This window comes from Rhinoraja longicauda, chromosome 32 (genome assembly GCF_053455715.1).
Source record: "Rhinoraja longicauda isolate Sanriku21f chromosome 32, sRhiLon1.1, whole genome shotgun sequence".
In the NCBI taxonomy this organism is placed as follows: domain Eukaryota; kingdom Metazoa; phylum Chordata; class Chondrichthyes; order Rajiformes; family Arhynchobatidae; genus Rhinoraja; species Rhinoraja longicauda.
The window spans coordinates 28,777,013-28,791,097 of NC_135984.1; the positions used below are offsets into that span (position 1 = coordinate 28,777,013).

A 14,085-nucleotide genomic window follows, 5' to 3' on the forward strand; every position below is an offset into this window, starting at 1 on the left:
CTCTCTGATCTTCCTCCTCAACTCCTTTTGCACCGCCTTCAGCTCCTCTTTTTCTCCTTAAGGAGATCCTTTATGTCAGGGTTGACCCAGACCCAAAGAACATTCAATCTGAAATGTTAATCTTTTTATATTTCGCTCGATAGTGTTTGCAGCATTTGTATTCATTTTGTCAGATTTTAACATCTGCGATTAAAAAATTTTTTTTAACCTCTGCCCCACCTTAATTCAGATGATCTGTATGGATAGCTGTGTATCAGGAACTCTTTTTGTCTCCAAGGATTTGTTGTGAATCCATAGAAACATTTACAGTTGTTTATATTTCATCTTATTGGACATGGATTCCTTTGTTCTGATCAGCGCACAATATGTTTTGCAATTGAGGGCAATCTTCAAAACTGTGATCTTCAGTTATTGCTGGGAATGATATTTCATATTTTCAGATGATTGAATTTTTTTTTAAATGGTGAAAAGAATAAATCAAGCTCCTTACTTGCTGTGACAATGTTTTTTTAAATATCCAGGTAACAGTTCTTCTACCTGCTAACCAGAACGTTTCTGGTGCTAATTTGGCCGTCCTTGGCAATGTGACTGAGACCCAGCAGCCAGTACCAGTGGAAAATGATTCCCAGGTAAATAAACCTTTGCTTCCGCACAAGTTCAACAATTGTCAGACATAATGCCAACCACATTACCGACCATCTGGAGGGTCCGTCCCACATGCAGTAGATCCACTACGAAGAGTGCAGGAGAATAAGTAGTTAAGGCATTATCCAGAGCAGAGTACTGTATTAGATTGAGATATGTGCAACAGGAATAACTGTTCATTTGGGAATGAAGATAAGCAAGGCGCTGGTGGAGGGAAATTATCATGCGAGAGAGCAGGAAGTAGAGCCGGAAAATGATGAGAGCAAGAATAATCAAATAGTATCAGGAAGATTGTACAAATGGATGTACAAATAGGGTCCAAGCATGGAAAAGATGCCCATAGCCCAAATGGGTCTTTCCCACAAAATAAAACTACTTTGATGTTGAAATAAAGTTAAAGATAATTTTAAGGCTTTGGATCTAAATGTACAAAACATTCATAAAAAGGTGGATAAAAAGTCAGCACAAATAGGTGTAATTAAACACAATGTGATTACAATGTAAATTCCTTGATGATGGACGAGATGGTTTATGGACTATTAGGTGAGCAGTGAACTTGGGGAGAAAAAATGAAGCATGTGACAGGAACTAATGATGAGGGTGTCATGAATATAGTGAAGGGAGAGACTTACAAAGGAAATGAGGAAAGCACAGAGAGGTCACAAAAAAGTCACTGGTAGACAGGATTAAGATAATTGGAAGGTTAATGAATATATTCAGGACAAAAAGATAACCAGGGAAAAAGTTGGCTTATTAAGGACAACGGGCCAGAGCAGATGCATCGAGCCAGAAGATTTAGGTGGTCCAAAATGAATACCTCTCATACAACGGAAACTGATTTTGTAGTTGGAAGATACAGTGAAGGGGAAAGCAAGCCAAATGTAGGTCACCTGAAGTGAAGAAGTGCTCAATGTCTTGACAAACATAAAGGTGGATATATCCCCAGGACATGATGGGATTTGTCCCAGGCTGCGGTGGAAGGCAAGGGAAGAGATTGTTGGGGCTGTGGGTTGGATTTTAAGAGCCATGCTTGGTTGCATGGCATGGGCTCAGCTCATACATGCCGACAAAGTTGCCAACATGACCTAGTTCCATTCGCCTGCATTTGGCCCATAGACCTCTCAACCTTTGTTATCCATGTAGCTGTATAATTCCTTTTTAAAAAGTGTAAATGTTCCTGCCTTTACTGCTTCCCCAGGCAGCTATTTAAAAAAAAATATTTGGCATGCACTGGTACCAGGTGAATGGAGAATAGCAAACGTGGTCTCCCATTTCAGGAAAGGCAGCAGGGAAAAGCCAATTAACTATAGACCTTGAGCCTGACATCAGGACTAATGATCATGTGGAAAGCAGGGACTAATTGGAGGCAGCCAATGTGGCTTTGACAAGGACAGATCCTGTCGAACTGTTTGACTGAAAGGAAGCATGCAGGTACAGCAGGCAGTGAAGAAAGCTAATGGAATGTTGGCCTTCATAAAAGAGGAGTTGAGTATAGGAGCAAAGAGGTCCTTCTGCAGTTGTACAGGGCCCAAGTGAGATCGCATCTGGAGTACTGTGTGCAGCTTTGGTCTCCAGATTTGAGGAAGGATATTCTTGCTATTGAGGGTGTGCAGCGTAGGTTTACTAATTCCCGGAATGGGGGGGCTGTCATATGTTGAAAGACTGGAGTGACTAGGCTTGGATACACTGGAATTTAGAAGGATGAGAGGGGATCTTATCGGAACATATAAGATTATTAAGGGGTTGGATACATGAGAGGCAGGAAACATGTTTCCAATGTTGGGGGTGTCCAGAACCACGGGCCACAGTTTAAGAATAAGGGGTAGGCCATTTAGAACGGAGATGAGGAAAAAACCTTTTCAGTCAGAGAGTTGTAGATCTGTGGAATTCTCTGCCTCAGAAGGCAATGGAGGCCAATTCTCTGAATGCATTCAAGAGAGAGCTAGATAGAGCTCTTAAGGATAGCGGAGTCATGGGGTATGGGGAGAAGGCAGGAACGGGGTACTGATTGAGAATGATCAGCCATGATCACATTGAATGGTGGTGCTGGCTCAAAGGGCCAAATGGCCTACTCCTGCACCTATTGTCTATTGTCTGTTGTCTAATTCTATTGAAGCGGTGACAGTGTATCAGCGTGGGCAGGGTAAAAGAGATTTACATGGACTTCAGTAAATCCTTTGAAAAGGTCCCACATGGGAGACTGGTTCGAATGTTAGGGCCCATCGGATACATGGCAGGTTGATAAATGGGATCCACAATTGGCCTGGCGATAGGAGGCAGAGGCTGATGGCAGAGACATGCCTGGGACGACTGATGGAATATTGTGAGCAATGTGGGCCACATATCTGAGGAAGGATGTGCTGAGTCTGGAGAGGGTCCAGAGGAGGTTTACAAGAATGATCCCAGGAATGAGTGGGTTAACATATGATGAGCATTTGATGGCACTGGGCTTGTACCCGTTGATGTTTAGATGAGGTGGGGTGGGACCTCATTGAAACTTACAGAATAGTGAAAGTCTTGGATAGAATGGATGTGGAGAAGATGTTTCCACTAGTGGGACAGTTTAGGACCAGAGGTCATGGCCTCAGAATTAAAGGATGTTCCTTTAGGAAGGAGATGAGGAATTTATTTGGTCAGAAGGTGGTGAATCTGTGGAATTCTTTGCCACAGAAGGCTGTGGAGGCCAAGTCAGTGGATATTTTTGGAGATAGATAGATTCTTGATTAGTACGGGTGTGAGGGGTTATGGCGAGAAGGCAGGAGAATGGGGTGAGGAGGGAGGGATAGATCAGCCATAATTGAATGGCGAGTAAACTTGATGGGCCGAATGGCCTAATTCTAACCACTTGGGAGCTGTTCGGACAGACGAAACTTAAAGTTTGAGTAGCAGCCAAGGAAGTGACTCCAACCCTGGCATTGAGGCGCAACAGAGACGAGTTACGTCAGGCAGAGCCATAGTGGTGGGCAACTCGACAGTTAGAGTTACGGACAGGAGATTCTGCGGCAGCAGACGAGACTCCAGGATGGTATGTTGCCTCCCTGGTGCCAGGGTCCAGGACATCTTGGAGCGGCTGCATGACATCCTCGAGGTGAGGGGGCGCAGCTGGAGGTGGTTGTGCATGTTGGCACAAATGATATAGGAAAAGGAAGGAGGTTCTGCAACATGAGTTTAAGGAATTGGGTAAAAGGCTGAAAAACAGGACCTCCAGGATAGTTATCTCTGGTTTGCTTCCAGTACCTCGTGCTAGTGAGGGTAAAAATAGAAAGATAAGGGAGATGAATGTGTGGCCGAGGAGTTGGTGTCGGAGGCAGGTCGTTAGATTTCTGGATCATTAGGATCTCTTCTGGGGCACGCATGACCTGTACAAAGGTGGCGGGTTGCACCATAACTGGAGGCGTACCAACATCTTGGCAGGCCGGTTCGCTCGTGCTACACAGGTGGGTATAAACTAGATTGGCAGGGGGTTGGGATCTCATTGAAGCCAAAGGCTGGAGAGAGGTTAGAAGTTTGAATGGAGGGTGGTGAGAGAAAGGTTGGAGGACAGAATAGGCAGGAAAAAGGCTGGGAGCGAGGAAGGACAGTTGTTTTAAACTGTTCATATTTTAATGCAAGAGGCCCGACGGGTAAGGCAGATGAGCTTAGGGCATGGATAGGTACATGTGACTAGGACGTTATAGCCATTACTGAAACCTGGTTAAGAGAGGGGCAGGACTGGCAGCTCAATGTTCCAGGACAGATACAAAATGTTGGAGTAACTCAGCAAGACAGGCAGCATCTCGGGAGAGAAGGAATGGGTGACATTTTGGGTCGAGAACCTTCTTCAGACTGAATGTTCCAGGACAAAGGTGCTTCAGGAGAGATGGGGGTGATGGTAAAAGAGGTTGCTGTATTGGTTAACGAGGATATCACGGCAGTAGTCAGCGGTGACATTATGGACATTTCATCTGGTGAAGCTATATGGTTAGAGCTGAGGAACAAGAAAAGGATGATCACCTTGTTGGAGGTGTACTACAGACCTCCCAAATAGTCAACGGGAATTAGAAGAACAAATATGCCAGGATATTGCAGATGGCTGCCATAAGGTTGATATAGTAGGGGATTTTGACTCCCAATATTGACTGGGAAAATCATGGTGTGAAAGGGCTAGATGGGGTGCAATTTCTCAAAGGTGTTCAGGAGAGTTTTCTACAGCAATATGTAGAGGGATCCACACGTGAGAGGGCAACACTTGATCTAATCTTGGGAAATTGGGAAGGGCAAGTGAATGAAGTGTTCGTGGAGGAGCCTTTTGGAACCAGTGATCATTGCTCGATTAGGTTTAAGAAAGTTATGGATAGGGACAGAGAGGGCCCACGTGTTAAAAGAGTGAAGGGCAAGGCAGACAAACTTAAGGAATCTTGGCTGACGAGAGAAATTGAGGCATTGGTCAAGAGTAAGGACACATGGGACAGGTATAGGCAGCTCGGATCAAGTCTACCCCTGGAGGAGTTTCGGGAACTATGGAGCAAAGTAAAAAAGGAAATCGGAAGGGCAAAATGGGGCCGGGAGATAGTTCTGGCAGATAGCATTAAGGACAATCCCAAGAGATTTTATAAATATATAAGGGGGAAAAGGGTAACTAGAGAGAGTGTGGGGCACCTCAGGAATCTGTATTTACCGAGGAGAAAGACAGGAGGACAGAGGAACTTGGGGCAGTCAATGGAAGTATCTTGAGAGCATTCAATGTTATGGTCGAAGAGGTGCTAAAGGTACTATCGTGTAGGAAGTTAGGCAAATCTCCAGGGCCTGACCAGATATAACTGAGGACATTGTGGGAAATCAGGGTGGAAATTGTGGGAGCCCTGGTTGAAATTTACGAGTCGGCTTTAAATACAGGAGAGGTGCCCGAAGACTGGAAGGTGGGAAATGTTGTGCCTCTATTCAAGAAGGGCTTCAGGGAAAATGCTGGGAACTATAGGCCGATGAGTTTAACATCTGTAGTTGGAAAGTTACAGGAGAGTATTCTGAGGGATAGGTTATACAGGCATTTAGACGGACAAGGGCTGATTAGGGATAGTCAGCATGGTCTTGTACGTGGGAGGTCGTGGTTCACAAATCTGAGTTTTTTTGAAGACGTGACCAAAAAGATCGATGAGGACAGAGCTGTAGATGTATATATGGACATCAGCAAAGCATTCGACAAGGTTCCACATGGTAGGCTGCTCTGGAACGTTAGATCTCATGGGATCCAAGGAGAGATAATGGAATAGATAGAAAATTGGCTCCATAGAAGGAAGCAAAGGGTGATGGTGGAAGGTTGCTTCTTGGACTGGAGGCTTGTGACCAGTGGTGTGCCTCGGGGTTCGGTGCTGGGCCTGTTACTGTTTGTCATCTACATCAATGATTTGTATGAGAACATACACAGCAAGATAGCATTCATGCAGATGATACAAAAGTGGGTAGTTTTGCAGATAGTGAAGATGGTTGTGAAAAACTGCAGCAGGATCTTGAACAATTGGCCAGGTGGGCTGAGGAATGATTGATGGAATTTAATGCAGAGAACTGTGAGATGCTGCATTTTGGGAAGTCTAACATGGGCAGGACCTACACAGTGAATGGTAGGGCTTTGGGTGGTGTTGTAGAGCAGCGGGTTCTAGGGGTGCAGGTGTATGGTTCCTTGAAGGTGGAATCTCCGGTAGATCGGGTAGTCAAAAAGGCTTTTGGCACATTGGTCTTCATCAGTCATTATTGGGAGGTCATGACGCAGTTGTATAAGACGTTGGTGAGACCGCATTTAGAGTATTGTGTTCAGATCTGAGCACCGTGTTACAGGAAAGATGTTATCAAGCTGGAAATTGTACAGAGAAGATTTACGAAGATGTTGCTAGGACTAGAGGGTCTGAGCTTGAGAGAGATTGAGTAGGCTGGGACTCTTTTCTTTGGAGCACAGGAAGTCAAGGGGTGATCTTATAGAGTTGTATTAGATCATGAGAGGAATAGATCAGGTAGATGCACAAAGTCTCTTACCTAGAGTAGGTGAATCAGGGACTGGAGGACATAGGTTTAAGGTGAAGTGGAAAAGATTTAATAAGAATCTTTTCCCCTTCAGATGGGACTAATTGAGGTATGTAAACGTGATGTGTATGGAAAGGGTGGCTTACAGGAAATGTTTCACCATATCAGAGGCAGATGAAACTAGGGGATTTAGGGTGAGGGGATAGAGATGTTGGGGGAACCTTCTTCACCCAGAGGGTGGTGAGTATCTGGAGTGCACTGAGAGAGTGGTGGGTGATGGGTCATTGACACCATTTAAGGAGTGTCTCGACAAAGACTTGACTCACAGAGGGCCATGTACCAAGTGCTGGAAGATACGATTAATAGAGAAGAATGTCCACCGGTCAGTCTGTCCGATTGGCCGATTGCCCAGTTTCTATGCTGTACGACTCTGATTCTGTGCTCCTATTTTCTGTTTCTCTCTGAACTACAGCTGAATGAAGAAGCTTACACAAAATTTCTGTTTCTCTCTGAACTACAGCTGAATGAAGAAGCTTACACAAAATTTAGTCGATTGAATCTGTTTTGTTCCTCAGTCACATTTGCCCACCCCAAATCATGGTATTCCTCGTTTGACCGAGGTCAGCAACTCTGTGCAGCAAATACCGGATACACTGGACACAACAGAACCTGACCTGGATACGGACGAGGATGAGGATGATGATGATGATGAGGAGGAGGAGGAGGAGGAGGAGGAGGAAGAAGAGGAGGAGGAGGAGGAGGAGGAAGAGGAGGACGTGGACTCATCTGATCTCGATGATTGGGAGCCGGGTCCTCTGAGGCCATTTAACCCGTGTGATTTGTGTAGGTAGAACTGTCGTCAAACATTGATAGGGATAGGTCCTTCAGCTCTCTGTGTCTGTTCAATCAATTAATCCTATGTTAATTAGTACTCTCTCCTCAACATCACCCCCATATTCTATCATTCATCTGCCCTTCAGGGGCCATTCACAGTAGCATATTAACCCACCAGTCTGTGCAATTTTGGGGTGTGGGAGGAGACCCATGTGAACACAGGGTGAACATGCAAACTCCACGCAATAGCTCCTGAGGTCAGGATTGAACCCTGGTCTCTGGCGCTGTGGGTCAGTGACTCGACTAGCTGCTGCTGTCCTCCAGAAGTGGAAGGAATTCACGCATCAGTCTTTCGATGTCTTTCTGTGTTGAGGCAGCTCTTAATGTTTATTGATGAAGGGAATGATTGATGTAGCACAAATGCCTGTTATTTTCTGCATAAAACAGTGCTGGAGAAACAGAGTTTGGCATCATCAGGAGTCTGAAGAAGGGTCCCGACCTGAAACGTCACCTTTCCTTTTTCTCCAGTGATGCTGCCTGACCTACTGAGTTACTCCAGCACTTTGTGTCTATCTTTGGTATAAATCAGCATCTACACCTCTTTGTTTCTACATTTGAAGAGGAAATGGGCAGATGTGGTTTTGGGTGGGGGTCCTTCTCCAGACTGGGTCTCTGTTAATTTCTGTTGTACTTTGCTGCAGGGTGTGAGGATTGCAATATGGCACATCCAGGTGCTTGCCCCAAACACGGTGCTCTGCACTGCATCCCCAACCGGCCAGTGCTGAGCAGGGCCAGGGCCAGCCTACCGCTCATTCTCTACATCAATCGCTTTGCCAGTGGAATCTTCTCCAAGCGGCGCATTCCAAAACGCACACAGTTCGGTCCTGTTGAAGGACCATTCGTTAAGCAGTCTGAGCTCAGGGATGATTATATTCATTTAAAGGTAAGTCTTTTAACTTGATTGGAACTTGCATATTATCCTTTGCTGTTTTAGTTTTAGTTTTTAGAGATACAGGCCCTTCAGCCCACCGAGTCCGTGCCGACCAGCACTATCCTACACTAAGGACACTTTACAATTTTCTTTTACCGAAGCCAATGGACCTATAAACCTGTATGTCTTAGGAGTGTGGGAGGAAACCGGAGCACCCGGGGAAAACCCACGTGGTCATGGGGTGAATGTACAAACTCTGTACAGACAGCACTCGTAGTCAGGATAGAAACCCGGGTCTCTGATGCTCTAAGGCAGTAACTCTATCGCTGTGCCACCCATCGCTGTATTGGACTTGAACTTTGCAAAGCAGAATTTGAACAAATTACTAAAGAGTTTTGTCTGTTGTTGAAATACGAAGGTATGAAAGATTTCAGTTTGGTACTTCTTTGAGAAGTTTTAACACACAGATGATTATTGGTATCACAGTTAAGCATTTGCTGATACACCTGAGGTACAATACAGACCTGACCATATTGTTGGCATTCACAGTGCACATCCCTAACAGTGTGTCAGTACTTCAGGTATATCCCATGACTACATGTGATATTTTCCACTTCCTTCTGTGATTATATTTTTACCTGAGCTGGGATTATTAAATTAAATAATAATGGGTGAGGATCAAGTCCACTGCTGAAACTTTGTAGCATTTTTCACTTTGCTGAGAGTAGTCTGTAATGATCTCATTCTGCTCTGGATTTTGACATCCTGAGGGAATTCCATACCTGAAAGTCACCTGACATGGATTTGCATGAAGTGACCAACTCATGGTTGCTGATTTATTCACAAAATGCTGGAGTAACTCAGCAGGTCAGGCAGCATCTCGGGAGAGAAGGAATGGGTGACGTTTCGGGTCGAGACCCTTCTCATGGTTGCTGAACTGGCTATTGCTAGATCTATGTGATTCAGTGGTAACTATTTCATCTACATCTGCTTGTGGGTATGTACTCTATTTTGAGGTCTTCAATGCCCAGTTTATACTTTGTGCAGTTCTTAAATCTTACAATATGGCATCACAGTATGTTTATTTTAGTGATACGGCATGGAAACAAGACCTTCAGTCCAGCGTCCATGGCAACTACCAATCACTCTTTCACACTGGTTCTACGTAATCCCACTTTTGCATCCACTCCCTACACACGGGGCAGTTTACAGAGGCTAATTAGTTCACAAACCCACACATCTTTGGGATGTAGGATGAACTGGTAGAAACCCATGTGGTCACAGAGAGAATGTGCAAACTCCACAAAGACAGCACCCGAGGTCAGGAATGAACCTGGGCCCCTGGCGCTGTGAGGCAGTGGCTCTCCCAGCTGTGCCACTGAGCCTCCCAGGCACAGTGTTGTAGTAAACTTTGAGCTCTGACACTGTTTGGGATGCAAGGAATTCTGGGCAGCAGTGCTCACCCCAACAAAACCTTGCCTGTTTATCCAGCTGGGGAATTGGATCAGCTGGGAAGCTTTGTCTTTACACAGCAATTTAGGACACAGTGATAAATTGGTCATTCATCAGTGTTGATGTGGAGTATAATAACTTCAGAATGTGCATGAAACATTTTGAAATGTGAGGTGCTACATTAATGCTATTTTTTCCTTTTAACAGATTGCTATGGGAGTGGGAAGGGAGGATTTGAAAGAAGGAGAGAAACCTGGGGATTTATGGTTTGATCTGTCTGATGAGAACTTGTGCAACTGGATGATGTTTGTACGCCAAGCTCAGAACCACTTGGAGCAGAACCTGGTGGTGTACCAGTACGGCAAGAACCTCTATTTTACCACCATCAAACATATAGAGCCAAAACAGGAACTCAAGGTAAAAGAGAACATGGGTGGGCATTGGATGGTGTCACTGGTCCAAGTAGTGGTCTGTCCAAATTACCCTCTTATTTATAAGTTTAAAAATATGTTTAATGGATCAGATATTATTTTGGAAAGAGCAACAGATAAAGATCAGATTGGCGACTTTTACTCAGAACTGGGGAAAACGACAATGCAGCTTGAAACTGGTGTAAAGAAGAAAAGAATGTTATCGGATGAAACACATGATACAGATGCCATGATGCCAGTGACAGCAGGGCCAGTTACAGTGGTGCCAGTGATGGCAGTGCCAGTGACAGCAGTGCCAGTGACGGCAGTGCCAGTGACAGCAGTGCCAGTGTGTTATCAGGAGGAAACATGATAACATGATAAAAATATTATCAGCCATGATCATATTGAATGGCGGTGCAGGCTCGAAGGGCCGAATGGCCTACTCCTGCACCTATTTTCTATGTTTCTATGAAACAAACAAAATCTAAAATCCCAGAGGGAGAGATGGGGGAAAGAAAAATGGAAGCTGAAAGTATGAGATAAAAGACTGAAGAACCTGATTATCTGACGTAGTTGGCGTTGTTGAGGCCTGCTCGCTGTGCTGTGGCACTTTAGAAGATGAAGTGCCCTCTCTTTCAGCTTACATTGAACTCTGGAGCAGTTAGAAAGTTGGATTGCTCAGAGGAAGTAGGGCGAGTGTTGGTGTGGTTCAAGCAGTTGTGCAGGTCTGTTGGATTGTGGTAAGCTCTGGTCACTAAGCATCTCTGTGATGGAGGAGAGGTCGACCCCAGAGAAACCTGTGCTCAGTTTGTATTTCTGTCATGAAATGACACCAAATACCACACAGTTTACCTTATTGAATGCCATTTGTGACTTCTTAAACACAAACACATATGGTCGGTGATGCAAACTCTGTAACAGAACTGGGAATTAACATACAGGAATGGCTAACTAACAGAAAGCAGAGTCAGGACACTCTGTAATTAGTGGGATGCCACAGGCAATGCATGGTCAATACTCATTACTTCCATGAAGGCACCAAGCATGTTGGAGCCAAATCTGTTGCTGAGAGAAAGATGCAATGTTTAAAATAAGGGGGTATAGGTTGAAAGTACGGTGTTGGAGGGGATCTAAGGACATTTATTTTCAATCACGAGATAGTTGTGATCTGAAACCACCAACTGAGAAGGTTCTCTCACATCATCTGGGACCTGGATGGGCACCTGAACTGCCAAGGCATGGAGGGTAGTGGCCCATGTGCGGGCCAATGGGATTAACCTTGATAGGAAGTCGTGGCCCGAAGGGCCTGTTTCTATGCTATGTTACTCCATGACTTCACAAGGGGGAGCATGTTGTGAAATGGACCCAGATTCTTGAGGGAGCAGATTAGTAAGGGAAATAGTTATTATGCTGTAGAGTGCCGTGTGCTGGAGTAGACTGACCCTGCTGGGAAGTGTGTGGGATTGGCAGAGATTTCTTGTGGCACCCATCATGTCAGCTCGGGTATGAGTGATGGTCACTCTGCTCACATGGACTTTAGCAGAGCCAATACTTGCAGGACAGGCGGATTGGAGTAAAAATTTGTGTCTGTGGAATCCAGGAATTTAAAGGAGAACACAGTTAGAGAATTTAATCCCAAAACACAACATGCGGTAAACTTTCAGCAGATCAGGCATCATCTGTGAACGAGAAATCAAATAATATTTCAGATTGAAATACCCTTGTTGGTTCTGACCTGCTGAGTGTTTCCAGCATTTTCCATTTTTGTTTCAGATTTGCAGCATCTGCAAATCTGATGTTTTTCATAGTACATATTTCAGTGGATTATCACTTCCACTCATAATGTAATTTGGTAACAACAGTACAATGGTTATGAGAAAGGAGCTTATTTGAAACACCTTAGGTGGTGAAGGCTATTAAGAGAGAGACCATTTCTCTGAGCATTGCTCTGTGTATATTGCAGGTGTGGTATGCAGCATCCTATGCAGACTTTGTGGAGCAGAAGATCCATGATATATCAGAAGAGGAACGGAAAGGTGAGTGACAGCTTTGGCGGCGAGCGTAGTTTGAGAAGCCGTTGCATTGTGCATGTAGCAACTATAGGGGTAAATATTGGCTGTGACCTGAAGAGGTGCCTCTGCTCGTTGAACGGAATCGTAAGAGGCAGACGACTTGAGTGTAACGTCTGAGCTTAATGTTAGGCCAGGAGCATAATCAAGGACAAGTTGCACCCTGCCCATTCCCTTTTCTCCCCTCTCCCATCGGGCAAAAGGTGTTTGCATCCTAAGTAAACTATCAGATTAGTAGAGATTTCACATGGTAAAATCCTGACATTTACCCCCACTAAATATCTCAAAGCAGATTCTGCAACGACTTTCAAAATGCAATTACTCTTTGGCCAGGAGATTATTTTGTGTGGTTATGTGTAAAAGACTCAGGTGCAGGAATGAATTGAAAGCCAGTTGTCAGACTGTTCTAAGATTCTCTAATCTGTCAGTCTGCATATGACAGTTGTAACAATTCAGTTGAGCCCATGGGTCACTAATAGTTTATGTACGACAAATGTACCTCTGCGGTCGGTGATTGATGAGGCACAGTTGCATTCTTCAGCTTTGCCCCTGATGTTATCATTATAAATGGCACGTTTATCTTTATCAGTCCTTTCTAAGATTTTAAAATCATTTGAAATAAAATGATAATAGTATCCGAATGTGATTTAAAAAAAATGGATGTGATGTCCATATTCAGGATGAATATCAATGGGAAGTCTGCAATGTGTTTCCTGTTCCTCAGTTCTACGAGACCAGGAGAAAAACTGGCCTTGCTATGAATGTAACCGTCGCTTCACCAGCTCTGAGCAGCTCCAGCAACATCTCAACATGCACGATGAAAAGCTGGACTTCTTCAGCAGGTATGGCCGTGAATGCATTGGAAGTCAGTGCTCTCTCTCTTGTCTGCTTTCCAGTTTGCTTGTCAACTTAACGAAATTCGCTGTCCCACTACAATATGACCAGTTCCGCGTAGAATGATCTTTTCAATATCAGCCACCTCTTTTAAATACTTGACATCATCTAGCCTCCATAATCCTCAGGGGTTGAGAACTCCAGCCCTTTTTGAGAAGTTCCTGCACAATGCAGTTTTAGGTTTTGTTTAGGTTAGTTGAGAGAGGCACACTGTGGTGCCACGGTCGAGTTGCTGCGTTAGAGCGCCAGAGACCTGGATTCAATCCTGACCTTGGGTGCTGTCTGAACGGAGTTTGCACATTCTCCCTGTGACCGCTTGCGTTTGCTCCAGGTGCTCCGGTTTTGGGCTAATTGGCCTGGAGTGGGAGTCGTTGTCCAGCAGCGATGTTAGACAATAGACAATAGACAATAGACAATAGGTGCAGGAGTAGGCCATTCGGCCCTTCGAGCCAGCACCGCCATTCAATGTGATCATGGCTGATCATTCTCAATCAGTACCCCGTTCCTGCTTTCTCCCCATACCCCCTGACTCCGCTATCCTTAAGAGCTCTATCTAGCTCTCTCTTGAATGTATTCAGAGAATTGGCCTCCACTGCCCTCTGAGGCAGAGAATTCCACAGATTCACAACTCTCTGACTAAAAACGTTTTTCCTCATCTCTGTTCTAAATGGCCTACCCCTTATTCTTAAACTGTGGCCCTGCCTCTAACATGTTTCCTGCCTCTAACATGTCCAACCCCTTAATAATCTTATACGTTTCGATAAGATTCCCTCTCATCCTTCTAAATTCCAGTGTATACAAACCTAGTCGCTCTAGTCTTTCAACATATGACAGTCCCGCCATTCCGGGAATT

The 14,085-nt window shown here is 44.7% G+C and overlaps 1 protein-coding gene across 3 annotated transcripts in view; it reads left to right on the forward strand.

Moving 5' to 3' along the window:
* The window catches only part of prdm10 (PR domain containing 10), a 220,397-nt gene that overhangs the window by 85,224 nt on the left and 121,088 nt on the right, over positions 1–14,085 (forward strand). For all 3 annotated transcript variants that reach the window (XM_078426637.1, XM_078426635.1, XM_078426636.1), the window contains exons 5-10: positions 522–629; positions 7,215–7,482; positions 8,175–8,416; positions 10,064–10,273; positions 12,233–12,305; positions 13,063–13,180. In XM_078426637.1, the coding sequence (XP_078282763.1) occupies positions 522–629; positions 7,215–7,482; positions 8,175–8,416; positions 10,064–10,273; positions 12,233–12,305; positions 13,063–13,180 (1,019 nt within the window). The remainder of the gene's footprint in view (positions 1–521; positions 630–7,214; positions 7,483–8,174; positions 8,417–10,063; positions 10,274–12,232; positions 12,306–13,062; positions 13,181–14,085) is intronic.